Source organism: Haemaphysalis longicornis, unplaced genomic scaffold, assembly GCF_048455015.1.
Source record: "Haemaphysalis longicornis isolate Haplotype H1 unplaced genomic scaffold, Haemaphysalis longicornis Haplotype H1 scaffold_10, whole genome shotgun sequence".
NCBI classification, from domain to species: Eukaryota; Metazoa; Arthropoda; class Arachnida; order Ixodida; family Ixodidae; genus Haemaphysalis; species Haemaphysalis longicornis.
The window spans coordinates 151663741-151690700 of record NW_027526204.1 but is presented as its reverse complement, the minus strand read 5'-3'; the positions used below and the strand labels follow the sequence as shown (position 1 = coordinate 151690700).

The following is a 26960-nucleotide window of genomic DNA, read 5'->3' as shown; positions in this document are numbered from 1 at the left end:
GTTCGCGCTGTCTAAAAAAAAAGAACGTAAACGTGTGAGCTAATTAAATACATAGTTTTGCAACTGCTGTTTTGAATAGTTTGTTACAAACTTGCAACATCTCTTTTTTTGTCATTACAGTAGCTTGAACATAATTTGTCATTTCGCGATTGCATAGGCCACGTGACCGCTTGACACACACGCTCGGATTGCGTGTAACAGCAGCGGACCATGGTTAGCGCTAACTGCGGTTAAGCTGGGTGACTATAGTTAGGCGTAACCATGGTTAGGTGTGCCCGTGTAACTAGAGTATTAGTAGGACATTTTAACCAGTGTTTAAAACTTTTCTTGAAGATTACTGTCAACAATGGCGTACATTTACTGTAATGGCCGAAATTTACTTAGTATGCAACTGGCACTGCGCAGAAATAGTACATGACAGTAAAAATCAATCTGATTGATCTACACGATAGTGCCATCGCTGATTGCTGCCAAGTGGGCTTTGTACACTTCAGCGAACACGACGCCATCTTAAAGGGATTTAACGGGATTGGTCGAGCCGCGCTGTAGAGGTTTCACGTATCACTTGTCCCAAAATGTGGGCGTTTGCTATTCTATGCTCTTTCTTGTTCGCTGTGCTCTGCTCAACACTGCCCGGTGAAGAGATGTAGCCCGGCTACTGCTCATGTGGCTCAAGGGGGGGACACTCCTTTGCGTGGGCTTCACGGCAATGTTAGTTGCATTCCTAAACATAAAATTGCGTACCTACATTTAATTCCACGCCTGGACGCACACAATAATTAGCGACCTTTATTCGTAAGGATATCACAGAACGCGCCTTGCTAGCAGCGGTCCAAGGATGGATTGAGCCATATGATGCGCGGTCCACGGCCACATTAAAATTCCACGAGAAGATGATCTCCTTGAGCCCATCAAACACTTTTCGCGAACAAACCACAACAAAGTGATTCGACAACCCATTAGCCACAACAATACCCACAGACGTTATGTCTTTTCACCTCCATTTTTTACTGGAACGGGAAGGCGCAATCAACCACGAAACTGTGCAATCATTTATCGATCAGATTCAAAATTTGAATTTTGCATGAATGTGATATTCACTGTGGTGTTGGCTGTGGTATTTAGTTGTATTTACTCGTGTATGTGGTTTTTACTTTTGGAGAGAAGACATCCAGCAGTTAAGTTGTCGACTGTCTTGTATATTTTTTTCCAACCTAACATCGTCGTGGTTGTTTGATTGTTACTGTCTTGTTCCAACCTTGTTGATTGTTTTGTTTATTTTTTATGTATTTTTGCCTAGACCGTACTGTGTGCACTATTTGAGTGTATTTCTTGTACCACTCCTGCCTGGACCACCAAAGTCTCCAGTATATTCAAATAAATACATAAAAATATCATTGGCGCTCGTGGGCACAGATAGTTGTCGCTTCAAACCTGCAACTATTAAACGAGTGGGAGTGAAATAAATAATTAAGACATGAAGAGAAGGACAAGGGAACAAGAAAAGGACTAAACGAGGCGTGCGGTCATACGTGCACCCTATACAACTGTGGACTGCGAATTGAAGCCGTTATCATTAGCGTGAGCCCGCGTAAGCAAAAAAACGAGAGGCGAATCGCGCGGTGTCCTTGCTGGCCAGGCTTGGGAAGGACGTGCACTGGGAGGATGACTGCGGGCCGTAAGGGTTCTCCTGGACCTGCACGCGGGAGAAATGTTGGATGCGTTCAAATGTGCACAAAGCATGCACGCTTGCAGCATGGCGTAAAAAAACGCGTATCTGCTCACTTCGTTGCAAATGTCGACGAAATACGATAAGTCGACTGGCGCCCCTGCCAAGTAAATGCCTCCCTTCTCTTTCGTGCTCACCTCTCAGGCTGTTCCCCTCCCGTGTTATTCCTCCCAAAATGAATACGCTAGCGGTTTGATCAAGCCTGTTTAAATTTACCGCGTTACACTGCTCCACACCGAATGCCTCGATGCCAGCGCTGCCGTACGGCGGAGACGCGCGTGAATCGAGGCAGCCTACTCCACATGCAAGCGGAACATGAAAACCCCGGGCGATTGGTTTTGTATTTTTCTAGACGTATCTTTTATTACATCAACCATCTGTGTATTTTTAATAAGCAAAACACTGTGAATATCACCAATGTATTCATGTCTTGCCCCAGATATGCGTAACATAACTTGGCTCCACAATGTTGACAAGTATGAACGTTACAACCGTTTGGATTTGGCAGTGGTTACATAAACTTATCGTACAGAATCTAACTTTGGCCGGGCAGACAGACCAAAATTTAGTAGCCCTGTTGTCTTTAAAATGTTAAGACGCGCTGCCAGAGACTTCGCACCACACTGGTGTTGCGGGGAACAGTGAAAGAGGTCTGATGAAGGGACAAAAACAAAATAAATAAATACAGACGAGATTATCGTTTCAAGCGCTGCCAAGTGATGATTAATGCAGGCAACCTGGGGATCTTAAGTGCAGGAGGCGGGGAGAACAACCGAGAGAGAGAGAGAGAGAGAGAGAGAGAGAGAGAGAGAGAGAGAGAGAGAGAGAGAGAGAGAGAGAGAGAGAGAGAGAGAGAGAGAGAGAGAGAGAGTACTTCATTTCCATTCAAAAGGGAAGGGGAAACGGGGGTGGCGTGAGGCAAAGAACCGCCTCGTTCCAGGTAGCTTCTGGTGGCCTTCAAGATGAGGTTCGCCAGGCTCCTCTGCTCCTCCAACTTGGTTGCAGTAGTCAGCCACTCTCTAGTGTGATGTGCCCTAATTGGCTTGGTGTTTGGGCAGACCCACAGAATGTGGGTTTGATCCTGCGGTACCTTACAGCGTGCACAGTTTGGGACGGGTGTGTGTGTGTATGGTTTCCGTACAGGTGGAGTAGAGCTGGTGTGAGAAGCGTGTTTGTCTGTGCTTGACGAAGGGTAACCTGTTCCTGCCGGGTCAGTGTAGGGTGAGGTGACGGCAGAAGTCTCTTATCGGGTAGGTAGGTCTTTAGTGTGTGGGTAGGAGGACTAGGGATCTGTACTTGGTCACTGATGTCGGGCGCCCGGAGAAGGGTTTCGCGGGCGAGCAGGTCAGCTCCTTCATTCCACGACATATCAGTGTGCCGAGGGATCCAGTACACCCTAACTGGTCCTTTGGCGGCAGAAAAAAGGGCTAACGCATTTGGATAGCTATTCTTTTGGCCCAAAAGAATGCATGCTTTTTTCGAATCGGTGTAAATATTGGTGATTCTACTAAGTTCGGATTGGTGAGCTGCTGCGGGGAAGAAGCGGTGATATACAGTTGATTGCGGATAAACAAAGCCACTATCAGTGTTCGTAGGGCGGAGTTGCCAGTCACTTTCCACACACAGAGACTGGAAGCGCGGTCTGGTTGTACACTAATCAAACAACGTACGCAATAGCGTGTCAAAAGGAGCATTGGAACAGGTGGAGACATATTTGCGCCGACTGGCAACTAAAGGATTTTGTTGGATCGAGGCACCGGCTTTGTACTAGGGAGGAGGACCGAACGCAACAAGACAAGAAAGGAAAAGAAAGAGGGAGAAGAAGGAGGGAAACCGTTATAATTTATCTACTTATAAAAACGCACAGCCAGAGGTAATATTATGAGGCGTTCGTGCGGTTTTCACGGCTTCAATGTGAAAATCTCAGTAATGAAAGCTCGCGATGAAAACCGCCAGTTGAAGAGTTGCGGAAGTGGTGCTGCAGCCGGGGACGCGAGCTCACCACCCGTCATCACTGTCGGAAGGACAGCACCGTGGCGGCGAGCAAGACGCTGGCCCAGATGGCGCTCACGGCCATGCCGAGCAGCACGTTGACGTGGCCGAAGCCCCAGCCCTTGGACATGACGCTGCGAAGGGCCTCCGACGGCAGGGTCAGCGGCAGCACGTAGCTCACCACGCGCACCGCCTCGGGAATGCCCTCCAGGGGCCACAGGATGCCTGCGGCCAGGGCAGGGGGAGGAGGGAGGAAGGACAAGACGCCCTGAACAAACTGAAGCAAAGCTGAAAGTCAAACGAGTTGGTATAAGCTCGTAGGATTGAGTCTTTTTGGAACAAGGAGGGCGTGTGCCGTACAGTGGGAAGAGGGGATGGAAGGAAGGGCAGGGTGGCTGAATCAAGTCACAGACAGACAGACAGACAGACAGACAGACAGACAGACAGACAGACAGACAGACCAAAATTTCTGCGTTTGAGTAGCCCAAGAAAGACTATCGTCTTTAAAAACTGCGCACGAACGGACGGACAGCGCTTGTCTTCGTGGCTCTTCCATTCTGCCCCGAACGTTTGCGCGCTGTTTCTTCCTCAGATACTATACCAACTCGCCCAACTTTCAGTTTTGCTTCGGTTTATTTTTTGTGCAAGGGCTTCTTTTCCCTGTTCGAAGTACAGGCTCTCACAAGCGAATGCTAGCCGCCATTTGCTCGTCTGTCTTCTGTGCGCATGTTCAGGACACACGTGGAGGGCTCCGTTCTGTATACCCTCCTCCATCATTTCTATGCAGGAGCACGGCCCGTAAGGCACTGCGTTTTGATGTGGAATTATTTTCAGGGCCAACATCCCCGACATCCTGCTGTCTGTCCGCACGTAGCAGGAAGTCGCCCCCACCGCACAGTGTCTCCCTGCGCAACAGCAACACTTGCGAGGTGTCAGCGCCGGACGAAAGGTGTCGCTGCTCATTCACAGACATTGCCTGCTCTGTGCAGCAAATGCGAACTGTGGCTAACCCTGGAAAAGAGTGGGTTGAGATCACTTTCGCACAGAGAACGGGCGCACGCTCTTTCTTCGTTCTGCTTGAAACACGAACGACATTCTGCTTGGGACGGTCGACGTTTTATAGCATGTTTGCATATGCTGCAAACGGGCTTTTCCACTCGACGAATGGTAACAAGTCTGCGAGGCCGCACGCTTGCATCTGGCGGCGGTCAAGTTGAGCGTTGGCAGAGTGCTCGTCCTAGCTGATGCGCTCGTCCTGGTATTCAAAGGTACGAGGGCCATCAGTTTTCAGTGAGGGGGGCCGCTCTGTATATAGTCGCCTAACTTATCGCGTGGCAAAGTTGTCTCGAGTTCTTTCCTTGGCCGCACTCCGTTCCGAGAAAGGTACAATTTTGGCACTTCCTGGCGTTATCTACTGCTCGCCTTCAGTACTCCCGCTAATTACCTGAGAGACTGATAACGGGCTGAGACTGTTGTTCGATCTCCGTTATCGAGAGGTACAGTCTGTTTCTGACGAGCCCTGGCAACTCTAACAATATGAGGGTAAACCGCATGAAACCTGTGCCCGTATCTGAACATGAAACGAAATGTATGCTGTGCGTGTCCCGCCTTCTGCCGCACGCCTTCCCTAAACGAATCGAAGGAGACGAGGAGCGGACCTTGCTATATTTTTGCGCGGAGTTCATTTGTATGTCTTGGACCTGTACACATCAGTGCACTGTTCTTAACAAAATCCTCCCCAAAATTTACTGAGTGCTTAGCGCACTGAGCCACGAAATCGCTCGTACTGCGCAAGGCCATCCGACCTCTTTTTGCAACAGTTCTGAGGTTAAAGAATAATTTAAAGTTATCCTAAAGAAGAAAAAAGTTTTATTGCTTCTTTGGACGTTGGTTTTTATTTGGGAGCAACAGCTCATGGCACGTGGCGACAACCCAGAGTTTGCGTAGCAGTTAGCTGCGCGCAACAACCGCCGCAGTGGCAAGACGTCACAAGTTGTTTCTGCGGTGATGTGGAACTCACCACTGATCATCATGGCCGGGTAGTTGCATCCCACGGAGACCAGGGTGGCTGCCTCCGGATCGTCAAACAAGGACGATATAAGGAGACCTGCACGAAGGAGACAAGCCAAGAGCAACCGCTGAACTAGTAACCCAGCTAGGAAACCGAACGCTTCACTCAATGAAACTTTAATAAAAACAAGCAAAGGGGTACGATTTCGACTGTAGAATGGAGCTCTTTTCTAACGGAGTTAAGGAAGTACCAGTTCTTTAGCGCACCCAATACCGACGCCATTCAAGAAACGAAACGCCCGAATTAAAATATACGGCTAAATATAAGGGGCATGTCTTTCGCCGGTTGCCTAGAGGTAATGCCACAGTGCAAAGGATGTGATCCCTGGTCTGGCGGAACGGGCTTATTCAAGAGCAACGCTTCAACCTAAAGGCCTCTCATTTACATGTATCTCACGTTAGCGTTCCGAAATGGTGGGCCTTTTTTTGCTGCAGGACTCCCTAGCACGACACGCCTGCTGCTTCTCAGAACTGCCTGACGCTGACGTTGCAGAGAGAGAGAGAGAGAGAGAGAGAGAGAGAGAGAGAGAGAGAAAGAGAGAGAGAAATAACTTTTATTTACATAGTGGATTAGGGTGCGGTGGGCACAACCCTGGGGGTTGCGACGACTTCAGTCGCTCGAGTCACGAGCTCCTTCTGGTGTTCGAGGTCCGAGCGACCCAACGCCTCCATCCACTGTTCAGGGGAATTAATGGTAGGGAGTGGGTCCTCTGCACAAGCCCCCATTTGGAGTAGACCGTGGCCCTTTCACCGCAGTAAGGGCACAGTGGGGATGGGTACGGGGGGGGGGGGGGGGTGGACATGATGCAGAACGGCTCTGCAGGGTAGGGACTCCGTTTGTAGTTGACGCCAGAGGCGTTCTTCCTCTAGAGTGAGGAATGAGTGGGCGGGGGGAAGCTTGCGGCGGGAGAGGCGGTAATGCTGCGTGACTTCTCTGAAGGTCAGGAGACTATCCCTGGTTGATCTGGCTCCGTGGAGGGTAGAGTCCACATCGTATGCCAGGGTGGCAAGTGCTCAGGTTGTCGTGTGGGCTATCTCAATCCCTCCAATGCCCATGTGAGCCGGGAAGCATTGGAGTTCAGCCGTGTGGGATGGCGAATTTGGACAGAGAATTTTGTGTACCTGGGTCGAAATGAGACCTTTGGCGAAGTTTTGGACGGCCGTTTTCGAATCGGAGAATACAATTTCCGGAGTGGGCCTTCGTGTTAATGCCAGCGCTATTGCCGCCTCTTCTGCTTCATGTGGGTGTCCGGTACGAAGGGTGAGGGTAGCAAGAGGAGGAGATGACGAGTAGTGAATAACGGCGATAGCGAACGCCTCTTTATGTCGATATTCTGTAGCGTCCACATAAAGGGTAGCTCTGGATGGGGGAACTTTTCGAGCTAATGACATGGCTCGATGCGTCTGCGTTTCGGTATGGAATGATGGGTGCATATTTTTTGGGATGGGTCGAAGGAGTATATTATTTCTGATTGATGATTGAATGCTGTACACTAACGCATGCCCTTGATCTGGGCCGATCCCAAGTCTTTCTAGGAGGAATCTTCCCGCGGAGGAGTGCGCCAGGCGGTTGACTTGGCCAGTGCGGTGGCCTTCTATAAGTTCTGTCGTATTGTATGCCCCTGTTTCCCCCAGCCTGGCAGTGGAAGCATTCGGCGGTAACTGCAGAGCAGCCCGGAATGCTTTGCGGATTAGGCCAAGTAAAGTTTGGTTCGTTGAAGAAGGTGGTTGGTGTCGCCGTGGATGGTGGTGAATGACCCGATGACGAGACGAGGCCAGTAGGTGATGAAGAAAAAGAAGTCTATTTACACGTATTTACAAGAGACGACGAAGCATAACATAAGACAAGGAAAACTGGATTAAAATTAAAAGGCGCCGCAGCGCGCAAGGGGGTATCGCGGCACGATCCCTCGTGGGGGCCCGGAGGCCAAAAAGGTGCCAAACCGCCGCACGGTTGGCTGGAAAGATGCGTGGGGTTCTGGCGCCCAGAAACCGCCACGGGAGCGAGTCTTCGTGCGACCGCTTGCAGTCGCAGCTCTCGACAAACTCGTCGGAGCATGCGCGAGCAGGGCGCGAGCAAATGCCGCCTCCCCCACAGCAGCGCACATGCGAATAAGGATTTTGACCTCCGCTCCCCCCCTGGCCGTCCCCGAAGGTCAGGATGAAAGGAAAGCCTCCCCCGACGCCGCGTGAGAGCCGCCGGCGAGGCCCATACAAAGGGTTGCGACTGGCTGGCGTCGGCGGAGGCCGCCCCAACATTCCGCTACAGGATGGGGAGACCCAACAAGGCCACGAGAAGGGAGGGGGGTCATCGTCAAGACGGGGTTCATCGGCGCTGCAATCATTACAGCCATCTACTTTTCTTACCTCGCTGTCGGTAAGGGATAGGTAGAGAAGATCGTATGTAATCCTGCTGATTAGGAATGCATGGACAAGTCTAAGGCGCTCTTGCTCTTTGAGGCCGTGCTCTCGAGCAACTATCCTTCGGAGCAGGCCGATTATCTGGGTGACATGTGCCGAAAGCTTTTTGAGCACCTCCGTGTTGCGCCGATTACTCTGCAGTGTGAGTCCTAGAATTTTGAAGCTGGTGACTCGAGGTACAGGCTTTCCGTCCACCGAAACGTGGGTGGAAGCTTCTCGCGAAGTTCCTGATCTTTTAGCGGGAAAAAATAAAAGTTCTGACTTTGTCGGGGAGCACTGCAGGCCCGCCACTCGGGTTCCTTGTACGACGGCTCTAGCGCCAGCTTGAAGAGTTTCTTCTATGCTGGCATCACTTCCCCGAGTGACCCATTGGGTTTAGTCATCCGCATACATACTGTACGCGGATGACATAACGCGGCCGGGCACTCGGTCCAGTGCGAAGCATTAAAGCATACTGACGGGCTAGTTGGTCTGACATGATGGAAATAAAATTTGCGCTACAAGAACGGGACGCTGTGTGGTGTGTGCTCTTCTGCCGTGTGCGCTGTGTGGTGTGTCCTCTTCTGTCGTCCCGTCCTTGTAGCGCAAATTTTACTTCCAGTGCGGAGGCTATGTGTGACACTGCTAGATTGAATAATAGGGGTGATAGAACCGGCCCCTGTGGTGTGCCACAAGATGGAAGCTGGAGTTCTGGTGATTCCAAGTATCCCAGCCTTATCGTGGCTGTTCTGTGCGATAGAAATGCGCGAACATAGTTGTATGTCCGTACGCCCGGTCCTACACGCTCCAGCCCTGCCAAGGTGGCGTTGTGAGATACTTTATCGAATGCTTTTGTTAGATCCAAGGCCATAGTCACGGGGTCCTTCAGCAGATCGTAATATAGTCTCAGGTGCACATCGTTTTTCGCAAGCCCGGCCCTGGAGCCATACATATTGGGTGACAGAAATTCCTGTTCTTCTGCTAACCTGTTTATTCGAGTTTAAATGATGCGCTCAAATCTTTTTCCTATACATGAGGTGAGCGATATCGGCCTAAGATTTTCTATCGAAAGCTGCTTGCCCGGCTTGGGGATTAGGGTGATGTTAGCATGACGGAATTCTTGTGGAATAGTGCCCTCCATCCAATGCTTATTAAACAGCTTGGTGAGGTAGGCGATCGAGCCGTCGTCAAGATTTCTGAGCATTTTATTTGTTACTCGGTCTTGCCCTAGGGCGGAAGACGTTCGCACGTCCTGCAGCGCTCCTCTGACTTTTGCTGGCGTTGCAGGGAGCAACGCCGCGACGCCAACACTATTGGGAACGGAAATTCACGATATCTTTGGGTTTCTATTCGGGACGCAGGGTGATTTTCATATGGCAGCGCTATAAGCGCAACAGACATGCCCTGGAAACCCCTTTAAGGCATTATGTTTCAAATTTTAACTTTCTTCAATTTTTATTGCGTCACAAAAGCAAAGCTTTCCGGTCGATTGACAAGTTAATTTAAGGCGATTATATTTTTGAGATTCAGAAAGCATTGTAATGATGTCTGCGAATTGAACTGATTAGCGAAAGTTTTTACGCGGGAAATGGAGCACTGTGAAAACTACGGCACCTGCAACGAACGGGACAACAAATTCCGCCGATAACATGGGATGCACGACAACAAAGGCTTGTCCTTTCCTGCTTCTGTCCTTGCATACAGTCGTGCGGACTGCCAGCGGGAATGCGCAAATGAAGCTGCGGAAAGGTTCTCCCAGTAAACCTGCTTTCTGCCTCTTTTGTGAGGCCAGCTTTCATTCTCAGCAATGCCAGGCGATTAGCAACGCAGGCAGTACTTTTACCTTCTTATTTGGTCATCGTAAAAGAACAGCCTCGAATTGTTCATGATATGAAGTCGAGGGTTTGAAGAATGCTTTTCTGGTCGGGTTGAAACATTGGAGAAGCTATAAGTCACAAAGGGACGAATAAAACAAGAAACAAGAGACGTTTCGGTTTCCACAAGGGAGCCTTGTTCGCAAAAGGCCTTGTTCATGACACTCTGAAACCACGTGGAAGCTGTACAATTCCTACAAGCTTTTGCTCTAGCCGCGCTTCAAGCATGCTCGTGCGGGCGAAATGGTTCGTCATCCCACGCTGCATACTGTCCGCTAGTGTCGGAGTATATCGGAAACCGGCGGCGATTGGTATCACTGGTTGCGAAGAAAGGCCGCTGTCCGCACTGTGCCTTGTGATATTGAAAGCAGTCTCTCGCCACCCTCTCTCTCTTACCGAGCATCATGCCGCAAGTTCCTTGAAGCAGCGTGATCAAGATGACTGCGAACACTGATCCGTGGGAGGGGAGCTGCCAGACGACGAGCGCCACGAAGAGCATCAGCAGATCTTGCAGCACGATGATGAAGATTTGGGACGCCACGTGCGCCAGCACCACTTCGGATGAACGCACCCCTGTGCAGAGGGGGCAGGGGAAACGAGGACCGGGGCGGAGTGGCCGTTAAAAAAATCTAAGTGCACCCTTAGCTCACGAAACCAGCCTCAGATCGTCCCTGCAACCGATTCCTCGTTATTAATGCACAAGTAACTGCCTGACGTTATCTCACAGCCTTTTATAACCCATACCGTATATATATATAAGAGAGAATGGTGATGTGCGGGGGAACCGAGAAGAGGCAACTAGAGGCGACATAAAACGTTTTATTGGCGTGCCGACCAGCTTCCGAACAGCCTCTAGCCTGCCAGAAATGCGTGTTCCCAGTCGCTTACGCCTTCGGGGTCCGAGACGGCAGTGGTCTTAGACATTGGACAATTGCTTCGGGGTGGCAATATTCATGGTTACTCTTTTATTATAGTTTAAGTTCTACCCGCTGTGCGTGATTGATATTTGTAAGGTAGTGACTTTATGTAAGGTCGAAGTCTTCTTCGTCTTCTGTGTATGCATCTTATCGCACGGACAGCCTCAACCCAGGTTACAAGACGTAACCGCTGTTACAGGGACACCGCAGTCCCCGGACATCGCGGACACTGTCACACAACAAAAATAAGCTTCTCGTTGCGTATTGCGATATGGTCACTTGGTTTTTAGGAACATTAGCGTGCATTGAAAGGCTTCGCCGACTTTTTGTTGAACAACCTAACTCTGCACCGCTAAGCGATAAGCATAATACATTTTCTAACAATTGCCTCCATCGTTCAAACAATGCGTGTGTTCGTTCAGAAGAATCGAAAATATGTAATGAGGATTTCTCGCGCTGCAACATAGCGTGGTTAAGGCTATTTGCCTATATATAGTGCCTATCAACACCACTGCACCATGGCACCAATGCGTAATAAGTAGTCCCTTGGAGCGACTTCTCAACCGGCCGGAAACTGGCAACGCCATCGCCGCCATTTTGTCCAACAGGGGTCGTCAAGCCCGGTTTGCGTTCACTGCGGTTAACAGCTCAACCACGGTTCGGACCCGTATGACAAGATCCGCGGCTGAGTTTGTGAAGTTACTCCATGGGCCGGGGTCGACACAGTGAAACGCTCACCAGCGACGGTGCACCTTTCCAGGAGGCCATCGGACTTTTCCTCCAGGAGGCTGCTGATGCACGCGGTGACCGCCATGAAGTAGGTGATCCTGCGCAGGGCCGAGCACACTGTGTGACAGTGGCGTGGCGTCGGGTGTTACTTTCACCCACGCCGCGCTGCACAATCTCTGCCGTTTGTCTTGCGCGGCAAGGGAGAATAGTTTTTGTCCTCGCATGAGCAGGGAGGGAAACAAGCAACGATGAGGACCCGAGCGAAGCCTCGGGTTAAAAATATACGAAAGGACGCGGTCTTCCAAGACCATGCTTAGACAGCACCATGCCGAAGCATCATGCCGTAATATTTTTCTCTCCGCGTTCTATATAGCCAGGAGAGAGAGAGCAAAACGAACGCTGGGTCTGATCGCCCACAGTAACCTTTAGAGCTTCAAGTGTACATGCAGCGCTCGACTTAACATTCTTGGCCCGTTGTTTCGTACGCTCAGGGGATCTACTGGGGTCGAGCCTGTCTTCATCGGTGTACATCCGTACAGAGTACGCTGTCTCCTTAAGGTGGGACTTCCGAAAACAGCTGCCGTAGTAAAAACACACTGCACTTATTTTTTATTCTATAAATGCAATGCAGGCCTAACTTGTCATTAAAACCTGCGCATTTGTTGGTGCATCCCGGTGTTTACGAGAAACCCGGGGTACGGGGAGAGCCCTTTAAATTTCCGCGCCCAGTCGCCAGGAGGGCTTTGATTTCTTTAAATCTTGAGATGCTGGTATCAGAATAACGCGTAGTTGCGCGACCTTCGAGGACCCTAACAATTATTGCTTGAGGCATCCCTACGCCTGTGTCCGCGTGTCTTCGGAAGGGACTCCCACTCCGCTTCTTTTACCTGAAATTTCTGAAATATTTCCTTCGTTTCCTCAGCTTCACAAGAGTTGCTTGGCCTCCTGAAGCATGTACTATTAACTTTGGAGATCGCCATAAGCGCACACAATTGTTGGTCTTGTTAAAATTTCATTCCCAAATCATCATTAAGTCTCCTTGCGAAAAAAAAAAGTATACTCTCAGGCTAACATACGATGTTACTATGTGCAGCAGCCTTTGCACAGGCACCACGAAACTTATATTTGGATGGGATTGAGGTTCAAGATAATGACTCACGTCATGATCATTCCGGGAGTTACAAATTCGCTGAACTTTGTCGTCTTGCTTCCAACGACCGGCTCCTCAATCTGATGAAGTTGCGAATGACGAAAGCAAATAAGCAAGAACACACAATCTTAGAGGTTCGATCTGACAAGGCACCAACGTACAAGACAGGGTAAAACATAAGGCGACCTTATCTAACAATAAAATAAACCACAATATTAAACAAGACATGTAAAGCTTTATACTATCAATGCAAGTAAATAATCTGCCACCACTGTAGAAATCGTAGAATGTCGACACTCTCATGCGTTTCAAGGGATTTTATATATGACGACTGCAATAAATTAGGCAGCGAATCTTAAGCCAATTGTCGGGCATGTGTAAGGCAATCTTCTTAAGGCAGTCTTCCACTCAGAGAAGGCTGTCAGTTATGGTCCCGAAAATGCAGGAGCCTCGAAGGGGACGGAAAATTGTTGTTCTTGAGTATCCGGTAGAATAGTGCTTAGCTTTACCGGCTTCACACCAAACAAACTATGCCTAGCAAGTCCCCACGTACACAGCTAAAGTTTCGTACTCACCACAAGGACTTCTCTGGCGGCGAGCTTATTATTATTGGGTAAAAAGTCCGGCAGCGTAGCATTCAGGGCCAGCTTGAGATACGCTTGCATGGTCATAAAAACTTGCTGATCTGTAAGGAGAATCATTTGGTAAGGAATTCGTATAAAAACTTGCTGATCTGTAAAGAGAATCATTTGGTAAGGAATTCGTATAAATTTACGGTATTTTATTCAATGTTACAGAATTTCCGTCGCCAAATGAAATTACGCATACCCGCGCAGCGCGCGGGTCGGTAGGGGGTGGTACTTGGTAAGGACGGCGGCATAAAGACGGCTTAGAAGAACGGGCACGTTGATAAAGAGTCGACCGCTACATCGCGACAGAATTTCTTCTTGCCTCATCATCGTCATCATCGCAGTCATCATCAGCCTATCTACACCCACTGCAGGGCAAAGGCTTCTCCCATAGAACTCCAATTATCCCGGTCCTGTGCTAACTGCGTCAATTTAACCCGCAAACTTCTTGATCTCATCTGCCTACCTAACTTTCTGCCGCCCCCTGTCACGCTTGCCTTGTCTAGGGATCCACTCTGTTACCCTTAATGACCAAGGGTCATCTTGCCTTCGCATTACATGCCCTGCCCACGTACATTTCTTCTTCTTAATTACTACTAATATGTCTTAAATACGCGTTTGTTCCCTGACCCACTCCGCTCTCTTCTTGTCCCTTAATGTTACACCTATCATCTTCCGTTCCATTGCTCGCTGAGTCGTCCTCAATCTAAGTTTAACCCTCTTAGTGAGCCTCCAAGTTTCTGCCCCGTAGTTGAGTACCGGTAAGATGCAGCTGTCATATATACTTTCTTCTTCAGGGACAATGGTAGTCTGCCATTCATTATCTGAGAATGCCTGCCGCATGCGCTGCACTCCACCGAATGCACTGCACTCCATTCCTATCCTTCTAATCTCTGCCTCATGGTTGGGATCCGGGGTCACTACTTGGCCAAAGTAGATACATTCGCTTACCACTTCCATTGCCTCGCCACCTATCTGAATCTAACCGCATATCTTATTGCCTCAATGTGGGATAAAATGCAGTGTTCGCCATCGGAACGCGTACAGCTTTCACAGAGCGGCTATATGAAAGCCAATCGCCAAAGCCGCCGCATTAACATCTAACGTCACCCTACGTCGCTCTGTGAAGTGGGCCTATAAACGTATACCTCATCTTTGCAAACAAAGTGGGGAAAATTAAACTCTTGGACACATCAGGAAAGCTTATGATGTAGTGAATGCGAAAACTGTTAGTGTCGAACTGTCCAATGGATTTGCCGGTATTTTGGGCGCCGACATAGCGCCCTGGGCCACTAAGTGACCGCTGCGCCTCCAATCCATGTCAGCGGTTAGAGCCAGTGGGCTGCGGTGACGTTGGAGATGCATGTTCGTATCGCGTTCCGGAGGCCCTGGTGCCGAACCGAATTCACAAGATTTTCTTGTCAACTAAATTACTCAGCTATTAATTTTCTCGCGCGGTCGGTCATTTTGTGTGCCGTCTCTTGATCTCGACGACGAGTCCAGCAGCCTGGCATTTAGAGGATCGTTTGCCGAGCAGCATGGCTGCTTGACAAATGATCTTATGGGTAGTCCAAGAGAGATCAATCACTTGAAGGCGCACACAGGTTGCTTATAGACAAGACAATGTTGTTGCTCGTGTGACTTCAATGTGTGGCGAGCTTTTAATGCGAAGCAGTATATGTCTCACCTCCCCCAGGTTTCATTCCGGGGAAGCCGATTTACTCGGAGCCGATCTGGGGCTCCTCCATCACCAACCCCTGTTTCACAATGGTTATTTCCCTCGCCATCACCGGTGTCTCTTTCACAAGTTGCGCAGTCGGCTGACAGTAGCCGTAGCGCCCTTATCAGATTGCGAAGAATCAGCAGCAGCGTGAAAGGGTATAAAAAATATTTAGTGCCCTTCCACTGTGTGAAGAAAAATGACCTGTGAAGCTCCACGCTCTCCGCGGAGTGCACGTTACAAAACACGTTTGTTTGTAATTTACGACTGAGCCCACTTGTTAGCCAATTTCCTGAATGAAATTTTGAAAGACTTGAGCTTTGTCCTAGCGTACAGACGTAGAGCTGTATCTTTCCCTCCCGCGTCGTAGTCGTCTTAGTGTTTGTGTTACACGGCAACACAATCCACTCTACCGCCGAGGACACCGGACCGGTCGCATTGGGCTGTTTGACGCCCACGTTTAAACCTCACGCCAACACAGCGGACATGTTGTCAGTAAGGGCATGAAATCTATAGCTTCGCTTGCTCGCCCCCCTCCCTCCACTCCCAACTCGTGCACGCATAAACCGGCCACCGGTCATAAGCAGATGCTTACAAGTGAAAGACACTGTCGAACATGTCGCTCTGAAAGCCCTTTAAGCTGAACAAGTTTATTGGCCCACGTCGGCGTTCCAAGCGGGCCAGTTGCTGTTTATTCCGGGGGGGGATTCGCAGCTACTCGACCAGCTGAAGCTTGATGCGGTAACGGCGGCGGCAGAGGCTTTCCGTTGTTTTCGCGCCCATTACGCTTCTGTTCGGGCTGACACTTCAGTTTCCGCTCTTCTTCCTTCAAGCTAACGACATGCGTCCGTCCCATAGCGAGTGGACCCCTCGAAGTCATCGACCTTTATTCTAGCGGACACACGCGTGGGTATCCCTTTCGCTGCCAAGTCGCAGGCATCTTATTGTCTGTGTAACATACCCAGACCCAAACGCTCGATTGCGGAGGACAGCTGACAGCGCACATTGAGCCATTAGACTCCCACGTTTAAATCTCCCACCACCACAACGGGTATGTCATCAGTAGTGGCATTAAGCACTACTGTGCGTGCACGCCCCCTCCCTCCACCCCCAATCCGTGCTCGCCTAAACCGGCAACCAGGGATGGGCGCATAATTAGGCGTGAAATACACGGGCAAACGGAGAGAGAAAGACTTTATATATGCGGCCAGACTAAGATCTATTATTATTCTTCCACCAGAAGAACTATGACCACCTGGCCAACGAGGGCCCCCGACGCGACAATGTCGTTCGGAATGGCTTTCACGCTAAAGAATTATGTGTTCATGCCGGCGTTCCAACGGGGCGAGTTGCTTTCAACCGGCAGGGACCCGCAGCTAGTGGACGAGGTGGAAAATAAGGCGGAAACGCCCGCGGCTACATTCTTGGCGGCGACGGTAGCGGCGGCTTTCGGGCGTTTTACTGCGAAGCAGTATATGTCTCGCCCCCCCCCCCCCCCCCCCCCCCGTTTTCATTCCGGTGAAGCCGATTTACTGGGCGCCTCTCCGGGTCTCCTCCACGACACCGATGACCCCTCTTTCACAACGGTCGCAGCCGAGAATGTAGCCGCGACCGTTGCCGCCCCAAATTCCACCTAGCCCTCTAGCTTCGGGTCCCTGCTGGTTGAAAGCATTGCCCCGTAGGAACTCTGGCGTGAGCATGCATAATTCTTCTTTAGCTTGAAAGCCATTCCGAATGACAATGTCGCGTCGGCGGCCCTCATTGACAAGCTGGTCATATATCTTCTGGTGAAAGAATAATAATAGATCTTAGTATGGCCGCATATATAAAGTCTTTCTCTCTCCAGTCGCCGGTGTTTTTCACGCCTAATTACGTGCCCATCCCTGCTGGCCGGTTTAGGAATGCACATATTGGTGGTGGAGGGAGCGGGGGTGCACGCGTAGCAGGGCTTAACGCCGCTACCGATGGCATACCCGTCGTGGTTGTGGGAGACTTAAACGTGGGAGTCTAATGGCTCAATACGCACGGTCAGCTGTCCTCCGCAATCGAACGTTTGGGTCTGGGTGTGTTACATAGACAATAAGATGCCTGCGACTGGGCAGCAAAAAAGATACCCACGCGTGTGTCCACTTGCTATGGGACGGACGCTTGTCGTTAGCTTGAAAGAAGAAGAGCGGAAATTGAAGAAGTGTCAGCCAGCAAAGAAGCGTTAATGGGCACAAAAACAACGGAAAGCCTCTGCCGCCGCCGTTGCCGGCTCAAGTTCCAGCTGGTCGAGTAACTGCGAATCCCTCCGGGAATTAACAGCAACTGGCCCACTTGGAATTCCGACGTGGGCCAATAAACTTGTTCAGCTTAAAGGGCTTTCAGAGCGAGATGTTCGACAGTGTCTTTCACTTGTAAGCACCTGCTCATGACCAGTGACCGGTTTATGCGTGCACGGGTTGGGAGTGGAGGGAAGGCGGCGAGCAGCTATAGGTTTCATGCTCTTACTGACGACATGTCCGTTGTGTTGGCGTGAGGTTTAAACGTGGGCGTCAAACAGCCCAATGCGACCGGTACGGTGTCCGCAGTGGTAGATTGGATTGTGTTGGCGTGTTACACAAACAGTAAGATGACTACGACGCGGGAGGGAAAGATACAGCTGTAACAGCCTTACGTCTGTCCGCTAGGATAAAGCTTAAGTCTTTCAAAATTTCATTCGGGTAATTGGCTAAGAAGTGGGTTCAGTCGTAAATTACAAACACAAGTGCTTTGTATCGTGCACTCCGCGGACGGCGTGGTGCTTGGCAGGTCATCTTTCTTCACAGAGTGGAAGGGCACTAAATTTCTTTTGTTGAATGTTTTGTTCCACGGTTTCGAGCTTGAATGTTTTGGGTGCTTTTGTGGGGTGGATGGAGAACGGTGTTTTGAGGACTTAAGAAATCGCCGCGGGTGGGCTTCACCGACAGGCTCCGGAACGACCAGTCAGCGTGACCAAAGATGCGAATTTGGCCAAACGAAGCCAAGCATGCGGTGTAATTCCTAGTTCAGTTCCTATTTTTACTGCAAAGCAGTATATGTCTAACCCCCTCAGTTTTCATTCCGGTGTCATCGGTTTACTCGGCGCCGCTCCGGGGCTCCTCCTCACCACCGCTGACACCTCTTTCACAACTATTTTCCCCCTCGCCTCCACCCATGCCCCCTTGGCAAGTTGCGCAGTCGGCAGCTAACGGCGGTAGTGCGGTTATCAGATGATTGCGAAAAATAAACAGAAGCCTGGATGGGCGTAAAAAATGCACTGACGATTACTACACTCCCTAATATGAAAATTTGTGTGCAAGCACGAGCTGCAGTCTTCTCGGTCACGGCGCATTTCTGCTGCGTCTCAGGCAGTTTCCGCGTGATCAGCGAACGTACGGCGGCGTGCGCTACTCTGCTGCTACCTCGCAGTGCGCCGCCGTCGCCGGTCAGCATGTTGCAAATCGTGTTTCAACCTCTCGCGCAAACGTCACGTGGTTCGGATTAGCCCCACACAGGGGAGCAGCGAGCATGTTGCACATCGTGTTTCAGCCTCCCGCGCAAACGACGCGTGCTTTGGATTAGCGGAGAACGGAACAGCATATGAGGAAAGTGTCAGGGGGAGGGCGCTCCTTTGTGGCGACACATGAAACATGTGTGAGGGAAAAACAGTGAGAGAGATGACGCCGTAGCCGCACGTGTCGTGCGCCACTTCACCCTTCGCTAGACGCTCCTCTCCGTTTTCTTTTTCGTCGCTGCTGCGTTCGCTCACTCGGTTACGCGGACATAAAAAGACGCCGCTCCCGCGAAGTCCAGCTAACGGCTGCCAAAGGGCTGCCCCCTAAAACGACTGAACGCCGCTGTCGCCGTTTCCACTGAAATTCACTTCGCCAAGTAGCTGCGAATCCCTCCCGGTAGGAGAGAAACTTCCCCAGTTTGAACGCCGGCTTGAGCCGATATTTCCTTTTCAGCTTGGAAGACCTTCTGAGCGACATTTTCGCCGGTGTCTTTCACGCCTAAGTATGCGCTATCATCGGTTGCCGGTTTATGCGTGGGGAGTGGGGGTGGGGGAGTGGGGGTGCACGCATAGCTATGCTTCATGCCGGTACTGATGAAATGCCGGTTGTGCTGGTATTTAGGTGTCGAAATTACAAGGCTCAATGCGGTTAGTCGGCTGTCCTCCTCAATCGAGTGGTTTGGGTGTGGGTTGATGTGTTACACCGACATCTTACGCACACAGTAAGATGCATGCGAGGGGGAAGGAAAACGTACAGCCACATGTTTGTACGCGCGAATAGAGCTCAAGGGCTTCTAGGTTTTAAATTGTTATGGGACGGATGCATACAGTTCGTTTCGAGGAATAAGACCAAGAATCGAAGCGTTGGCCCGAACACGAGCGCGAATGGGTGCAAAAACCATGGAAAGCTGCTGGCACCGCCGTTACGGCCTCAAGTTCAGCTCGTGGAATACCGGTGAATTCCTCCCGGATGAACAGAAAATTGCCGGCTTGGAACGCCGGCGTGGGCCAATTTCACTTTTTCAGAGGTCTGTCAGGGGATATTTTCGACGGCGTCTGTCACTTCTAAGCACGCGCACATGACCGGTTGCCGGTCTATGCGTGCGCAGGTTTGAAGTGGAGAATAGTGGGAGAGAGGAGGGGAGGCGTGCACGTGCAGCTATAGGTTTGATGCCCGTACTGATGGATGGTATGTCCGTTGTGCTGGTGCGAGATTTAAACGCGGACGTTAAATGGCTCAATGGGACCTGTCCGGAGTCCTTAGTGGTAAAACGGATTGAATTTGTGTGTTAGGCTATGTTCAGATTACCAACGCAAAACCCGTATCGTGATGTATGGACGTAAAAAATGCCATGTCACGCAGTTCGGTTGGCTGAGACGTGAAATGACGTCATTCTATAAAGTTATTACGACAGTTGCAGCAACAGTGTGAACCTGGCCTTACACAAACAGTGATATGCTTACGACGCGGTAGGGACACATGCAGTTCCATGTTTATTGGCAAGAACAAAGCTTGGATACGTCAGAGATTCATTCACCTAATTCGCTAGGAAATATGCTCCATCGCAAATTACGATAAACGTTTTGTTTCATGCACTCCGTGCGCTGCGTCCAGCTTTGCAGGTAATCCTTCTCCACCGAGTGAAAGGGCACTAATTTTTAGTTTAATCGCATGTTTGGCTTCGTCATTCGCCAAACCTGCGCCTTTGGTCACGCCGATTGGTCGTCCTGAAGCCTTGTGGTGAAGCCCACCCGCGGCGGTTTCTTAGAGTGTGGCGAAATAGGAACGGACAGTGAAAAAGTGCTTCTCACTGGACATGTCCAGGTAGACGTGAACAGAGGAGAAATCGATGAGTTCAGCGCTGAGCTGAGTCTGCCGGTTGTAGCGCGCCTCGAGGCTCCTGGTGATGTTCTTGCGCAGGTGAATGGCGCCGTATGCGTGGCCGTCTCTCACAGAATTCAAGGCCGAATCGAGGTCGTCGAATTTCACCTGCGCGGAACCAGGCATGGACACAGGCCAACATTAAGGCTGCCTGCACGGGTGCGTGTTATGTACCACCGTGTTTGCTGTTCCAGCCAGAATATTAGACTCAGTAGCGATAATGGCCATTGAGTTTCTCACGAAACCTTACTATAGGAGAAATATGCGCTGCAATCATACGCCAGCTTGATAATGACGCAAGCAGTAAAATTTTCTGTGAGCTTCGTAATTGTCTTGCCCTCGGATATTTTGGTGGCTGTCACAATGCGCCACAATGCGCCAAGTCCTGCGAGAATGCCGGTGCAAGGTTTTTTTCGATATCGGAAATGAGTAAAAATAGCCAATCAAAGCGGTACATTGAAAATAATTCTTGTAGGCAAAGCGCGAGGCCGACACAGGACGAGACAAGGGATGAGACGAGGACGAGCGCTAATTTCCAGCAAAGTTTATTTCGAGAAGCAAAGTAATATATACCCCGCCCCAAAACAGTGAAAAAATACGCAAAATTATCTAGAGATAACACACTTGCCATGCGCGAACATTCTATAGCCTCAGGAATTTCAACTCCTTATCACAAAGAGCGAGGGAGGGGGAGCTGACACATTCTGGCCCCACTCTACAAATCTCTTCCGCTTCGATGATCTCGCACGTGAGCCTGCTTTTGCTTTTCCCAATCACAAAACATTTTTGAAAATCCGGCTTACAGCCCTCTAGAACGCATGTGCTGCGGTGCAGTGCGAGGAAACCATCACGACCATTCATGACATTGCGTGCGTGTTCGCGGAGCCTATCATTTAAACAGCGACCGGTCTGTCCTACATGCTACTTACCACAAGAGAGACGCGTCTGGTACGCCACATTTCCTGCACACGAAACGAAGGGATTTGTGTGCTTCTTGGCACATCCTCGGCTTACTTTTGCATCTAAAGATTTCAACTTGAATGAGGTGGCCAATTTTTTCGGGGCTGAAAACACTACTTTTACACTGGCGCGTGTTCCGATCTTTTTTAGGTCGTGCGATAAGCCATGAATATACGGAACCACGGAGCATTTATGCGGGGGTAATGAGGTTTCTTGTGGAGGAGATTTTTTTTTAGATATTCTTCTTGACCAAAGCTTCCGCTACCGATATCTGTATGTGCGTAAGATGACCAGCTTTCCAGAGCCTCAATGACTGCTCGTTGAAACTATTGACCATTAGGTGGGGGCCTTTGTCTGCCTCGCACTTTGCCTACAGGAATGCTTCACCAACAAGCCCAAATTTACATTCTCGTGAAAATAATGTTCTTTCCGTTTTAGGAGGGAAATTACGTGAACATTTTTCGCCTACTATTCGTCTTCGATTCTACAAGGCCGTTACTACTGACTTTCGTGAATACACCTATACTGATTCTTCATCACCTCAGCATTGTATAAAAATAATAAAATAGTGATATATGCAAAGTTTTTGGCTATACACTACCCATTCAAAAACCGTAACAGACGATTTTGAGCGCTGTTTAATTTTAGTTGCGCCAAAGTCTTGCATAGATGGAAGTTTTATTTCTCCCTCCACCAAAAAATGTCACCTCCTAGGCCAAAATCGTACCCTTGTCCTTCAGATAGTGAAAATAGCCACACGGTGTTGCTTCAGTGTATATCAAGTCACTGTGGCATCGCTGGAAATGAGTTGGCGGACGCAGAAGCACAGCATGCAGGCACATCACAATTGAACTCTCTTGGCTATACCCATCACAAGGCAGGATGCTAACGCGACACTCTACCGAGCACGTAAACAAGCTGCAGCCTACCATTCGTCAAACCCGAAGAACTGACATGAACGCCTTCACAGGCTCGATCCAGAGCGAAAGTTGTGGCTCACTCATGCTCCTCGAGTTCGCAGGCTGCGTCGTGGAGTAGCATTGACCCCGAAGTATACCTCCTCACAGTCGGACGGGAGGACAGCCCGGACTGCCTTGTGTGCGACTGTCCTGAGACTAGCGAACATTTTCTTAGCGCTTGTCCCAAGTACTCTAGTGAGCGAAAGAACCTTGAGGCAGCATTACTACGCTTGGACACCAGCCCTCTGTCCGGACAAAAGATTTTGGGCGTGTGGGCTGACAACAGGAAACAAACCCTAGCCGTTAAAGCCCTGCTACTATTTCTTGGTGACTCCTCTCTGGATTTTCGGCTCTAGTTTGCGACAAAATGTAGACTGCGAAATAATGTCTCAATCGTTTTTTTTATTTTTATGGAAGATAATCATGTGCTGAAAAGTGGACTGCAACCATCTCATGCAACGCCCCGTTGTATGTGAGGCGTTCATTGGTTTTACTGCTTGTACATAGTTCATTTGTCGATTTAATTGTCACTTCCCATACCTTCCATATTTTATTTTTTATTCCTTACATATCCATTCCTTTCTCTTTTTATCCTCAGTGCCCTCCCCCCAGTGGGAAGTAGTATATAGCCCAGGATCACTTTCTCAGGTCGACCTCTTAGGCTCTTCCCCTTTTCAATAAACATTTACTCTCTCTCTCTCTCTCTTGTCCTTCGGCAAAGTGGGAGAGAATTTGAACGTAGCGAGCTAAATGCGCCGTCAGGCCTTATCAACTCGCTTTGCGGACCAGTCAGCCGTGGTCCCGTTGAGGGCGCCTATAGCTGCGGCTCGTACCTGGGGCAGGATGGTGTCGTCGATGTGGTCGAGGAATTCGGCGCTGAACGCCTTGGCTCCGACGGGCGGCGGCGGCTCCTCGTTGACGACGGCCAGGTTGAGGCCGAACGGCGTGTTGCCGATGACAGCGCAGAAGAAGCTCACCTCGATCGAGGGAAGCAGGAAGCTGTACAGCAGCATGGCCACGCTGCGGCGCAGCTTGAGCACGTTCTTGTAGAAGATGGCCCCGATGCGCGCCCGCGACCGCTTCCGCTCCTTGGGATCGAGCCGCCCCCCGCCCTGCAGCTTCAGCCGGCCCACCGAGGCCATGAAGCTGAGGGCGACGCTGACTTCCTCCAGCGCTGCGGACACCGCCGGGGCCTCCGTGGGTCCTCCGCGGTCCTCCTCCCCCGCTTGGGTGGCCAGTACGAGGAACACCTGATTCCCGAGAACCACCACGGTGCAGGCCGAACAGCGAGCCCGATCAGTGCACCGCGCAACTGCACGCTTGTTGTCGAGCGAATGCGTCGAAATCGCACACGGCAGTCGATACCGGGCAAGCTCGAACCGCGGCGATAAATGGGGGTATATAACAAGTGCATTTTCTGCAAACAAGTGAGGAATAGTTCACCACACACACACACACACGCACACGCACACGCACACGCACACGCACACGCACACACACACACACGCACACACACACACACACACACACACACACACACACACACACACACACACACACACACACACACACACACACACACACACACACGCACACACACACACCGGAACCGAACCGACAACAGGAACTGAGCCGGTATTTTTGCCGGAACGGAACCCGAACCCGAACCGTTATTTTTTGAGCACGCTGAACCTGAACTGGAACTTAACCGCCGAAAAAAGAAACAATGGTTACCGGTTCATGCCGAAACGGTTCGACCTTACGTTGTTGATATTGCACAGTCAATGCAATTCAGGCCTATTGTTCTTTCGCGTACCATGAACTTCGTATCCGCTCGCGCACTTTCCCCTCCAGACAACTGAACATTATCACGCTCTATGTAACAACAGGGGAAATGAATGAGCACCAATGTAGCAATGGTCTGTTGCTGCTGGAAGCGCGAGCGTGGTGCAAGCTGACCAAACAAAATGTCATTCTCGGCAGCTTGCAGGGGATATAAAACGACTGTGCCCTTCCCTATAGCTTCGCCTTCATTGGAGCCATCCGGCTGCAGGAGTGCTCCACGGCGCAACAGCGAAAGCCCACACCCGATGTGTGGAAACTTTTTGCATTTCGTAATTTGTTTAAAAGGTTCGACAACTGCAAATTGTTAATACTTGACAAGTGTGACCGCAGGAGCTGCTCAGTGGCAGAGCCGTTTGCTGATGATGCAGTTTTGTCTCTTTCAGATCTGCTTTGTTTCGAAGGTGCACTTGTACAGACTGCCCAACTCGCTACATTACTTCTACTGCTACTCGTTCCGGAGGGGAGTACTGCTGTGAACGAATTAAAGAGCGTCTACCCAAAAAAGTCCCATCTCAAGCTCCGCGCGGCAAATTTCCCTTTCATTTTGTAACAGCATAATCTGTTATAAGATTCCACAATGTAGCACACGGAACGATGGCCGGGGGTCAGGCGGTACGATGAAATACTGATTGTAATGCACACATCCGGTATAGCTATTGCAAAAGGAATTGCAGTGATCACAGCAATAATGCAGTGACCGAGCGTTAACTAAAGCTTACTTTTAACAAAAGTGTGGCTAGCACATTCAATAAGGTGACAGCTAACAAATTATTCAGGGTGACCAAATCAACTAATTCATTGGCAGTATTTAAGTGTCTGTTGTAGGATTTTTCTGTTTTGTTACAAATATAAAAGTCTGCGCCATTGATATTAAGCGCTGGTATTTGAACGCGCGAGTACGCAGGCCTAAATTTAAGGCTTCAAGGTTAGCGTCATGGGCGATTCCATAGCGACGATTGTAATTTCAACAAATAAGGGAAGGGCAGAAAATATATCGTACCGTCATATGTCTTGGCGGTGGCTTTATGAATAGTCGCTATCGCTAGGACAACATAAAGTCTGGGCGAAAAAGTAGGTGGTAGATCGCCGCCACTTCATCTGTTTTTCTAATATCTCGTAATTGTTTAAAGTTTGCTCTGCAATTGCGCCACTGCCCTTGGGGAAGAGCAGCATTTTGAATTTTTGTTTGTATTTTGATTTGACTGTCGTTTTAAACTACTAAATGTTTTTTTTAAATTTCAGTGATAACTCATCGAACCGGTTCGGTACGTGATTTTGTCGAACCGGAACTGAACTGGAGTAAAATGATTTCGCCTGAACCAAAACCGCAACCGAACCAGTATTTTTTTCGGTTCGACACAGATATACATCATCATCATCAGCATCATCATCATCATCATCAGAATCATCATCATCAACAACACCATCCTATCTACGCCCACTGCAGGGCAAAGGCCTCTCCCATTATTCTCCAATTACCTCGGTCCTGTGCCAACTGTGGCCAATTTATCCCCGCAAACTTCTTGATCTCATCTGCCCATCTAACTTTCTGCCGCCCCCCTGCAGCGCTTGCCTTCTCTAGGGATCCACTCTGTTACCCTCAATGACCAGCGGTTATCTTGCCTTCGCATTACATGCCCTGCCCACGTCCATTTCTTCTTCTTAATTTCTACTAATATGTCTTTAACACCAGTTTGCTCCCTGACCCACTCCGCTCTCTTCTTGTCCCTTAATGTTACACCCATCATTTTCCGCTCCATTGCCCGCTGAGTCGTTCTCAATTTCAGGTGAACCCTCTTAGTGAGCCTCCAAGTTTCTGCCCCGTAGGTGAGTACCGGTAAGATGCAGCTGTCATACTTTCTTCTTCAGCGACAATGGTAGGCTAGCGAATGGTAGCGACAAAAGATGCAGCGATGGCGTGGAGGTAGAACACTCGCCTCGCGTGCAGAAGGACCGTGGTTCGAAAAACAGCCTGTTTTAAAGACGATAGTCTTTCTTGGGCTCCTTAAACCCAGAAATTTTGGTCTGTCTGTATGTCTGTATGTCTGTCCGTCTGTCTGTCTGTGACTCGATTCAGCCACCCGGCCAAAGCAAAACAATGCCTGCCCATTAGTCTTATATAGTCACAGCTAAATCTACCCGTCTATGTCCGGTGTAAGGTTCATACTTGTCAACATTGTTGAAGAAGAACAAGACATTACGCAAATATGAGACAGCAAATCAATACAGAAGTGATATTTGCAGTGTTCCTTTATAAAAAAATCAAACATGCTTGCTTTTGCGAAATTAAATACTTCATCAACTGCAGAAAAAGAATTCACTTCGCCGTCGCCTACTGTCGCCCGCGCCACTATAGCTTCTTGCGCCATTTTAAGAAATCAACCGGCAACAGTTACGCAAGGTTCCACTAGATAGGTTCAACGTTCTGCTTGCAACGCACGTGGAGTAGGGGAACGCGGTTCTATAAACGTTGAAGTAGGGCGCCTCGATTAACGCGCGTCTCCGCCGTACAGCAGCGTTGGCATCGAGACACCCGGTTTGGAGCAGTGGAACGCGGGAAATTTAAAATGATTTAAGCAAACCTTTG

The 26960-nt window shown here is 49.8% G+C and overlaps 1 protein-coding gene across 1 annotated transcript in view; it reads right to left on the bottom strand.

Moving 5' to 3' along the window:
* Window positions 1–382: 382 nt before the first annotated feature.
* Window positions 383–26960, bottom strand: part of LOC144160152 (ABC transporter G family member 23-like) — a 31210-nt gene continuing 4632 nt past the window's right edge. The window contains exons 2-10 of the mRNA XM_077691749.1: window positions 23362–23847; window positions 20540–20717; window positions 13437–13546; window positions 12871–12941; window positions 11721–11809; window positions 10462–10638; window positions 5742–5828; window positions 3732–3946; window positions 383–1696 (exon numbers count right to left, since the gene is read on the bottom strand). Coding sequence (XP_077547875.1) covers window positions 3741–3946; window positions 5742–5828; window positions 10462–10638; window positions 11721–11809; window positions 12871–12941; window positions 13437–13546; window positions 20540–20717; window positions 23362–23847 — 1404 coding nt within the window. The 3' untranslated portion in view covers window positions 383–1696; window positions 3732–3740. The remainder of the gene's footprint in view (window positions 1697–3731; window positions 3947–5741; window positions 5829–10461; window positions 10639–11720; window positions 11810–12870; window positions 12942–13436; window positions 13547–20539; window positions 20718–23361; window positions 23848–26960) is intronic.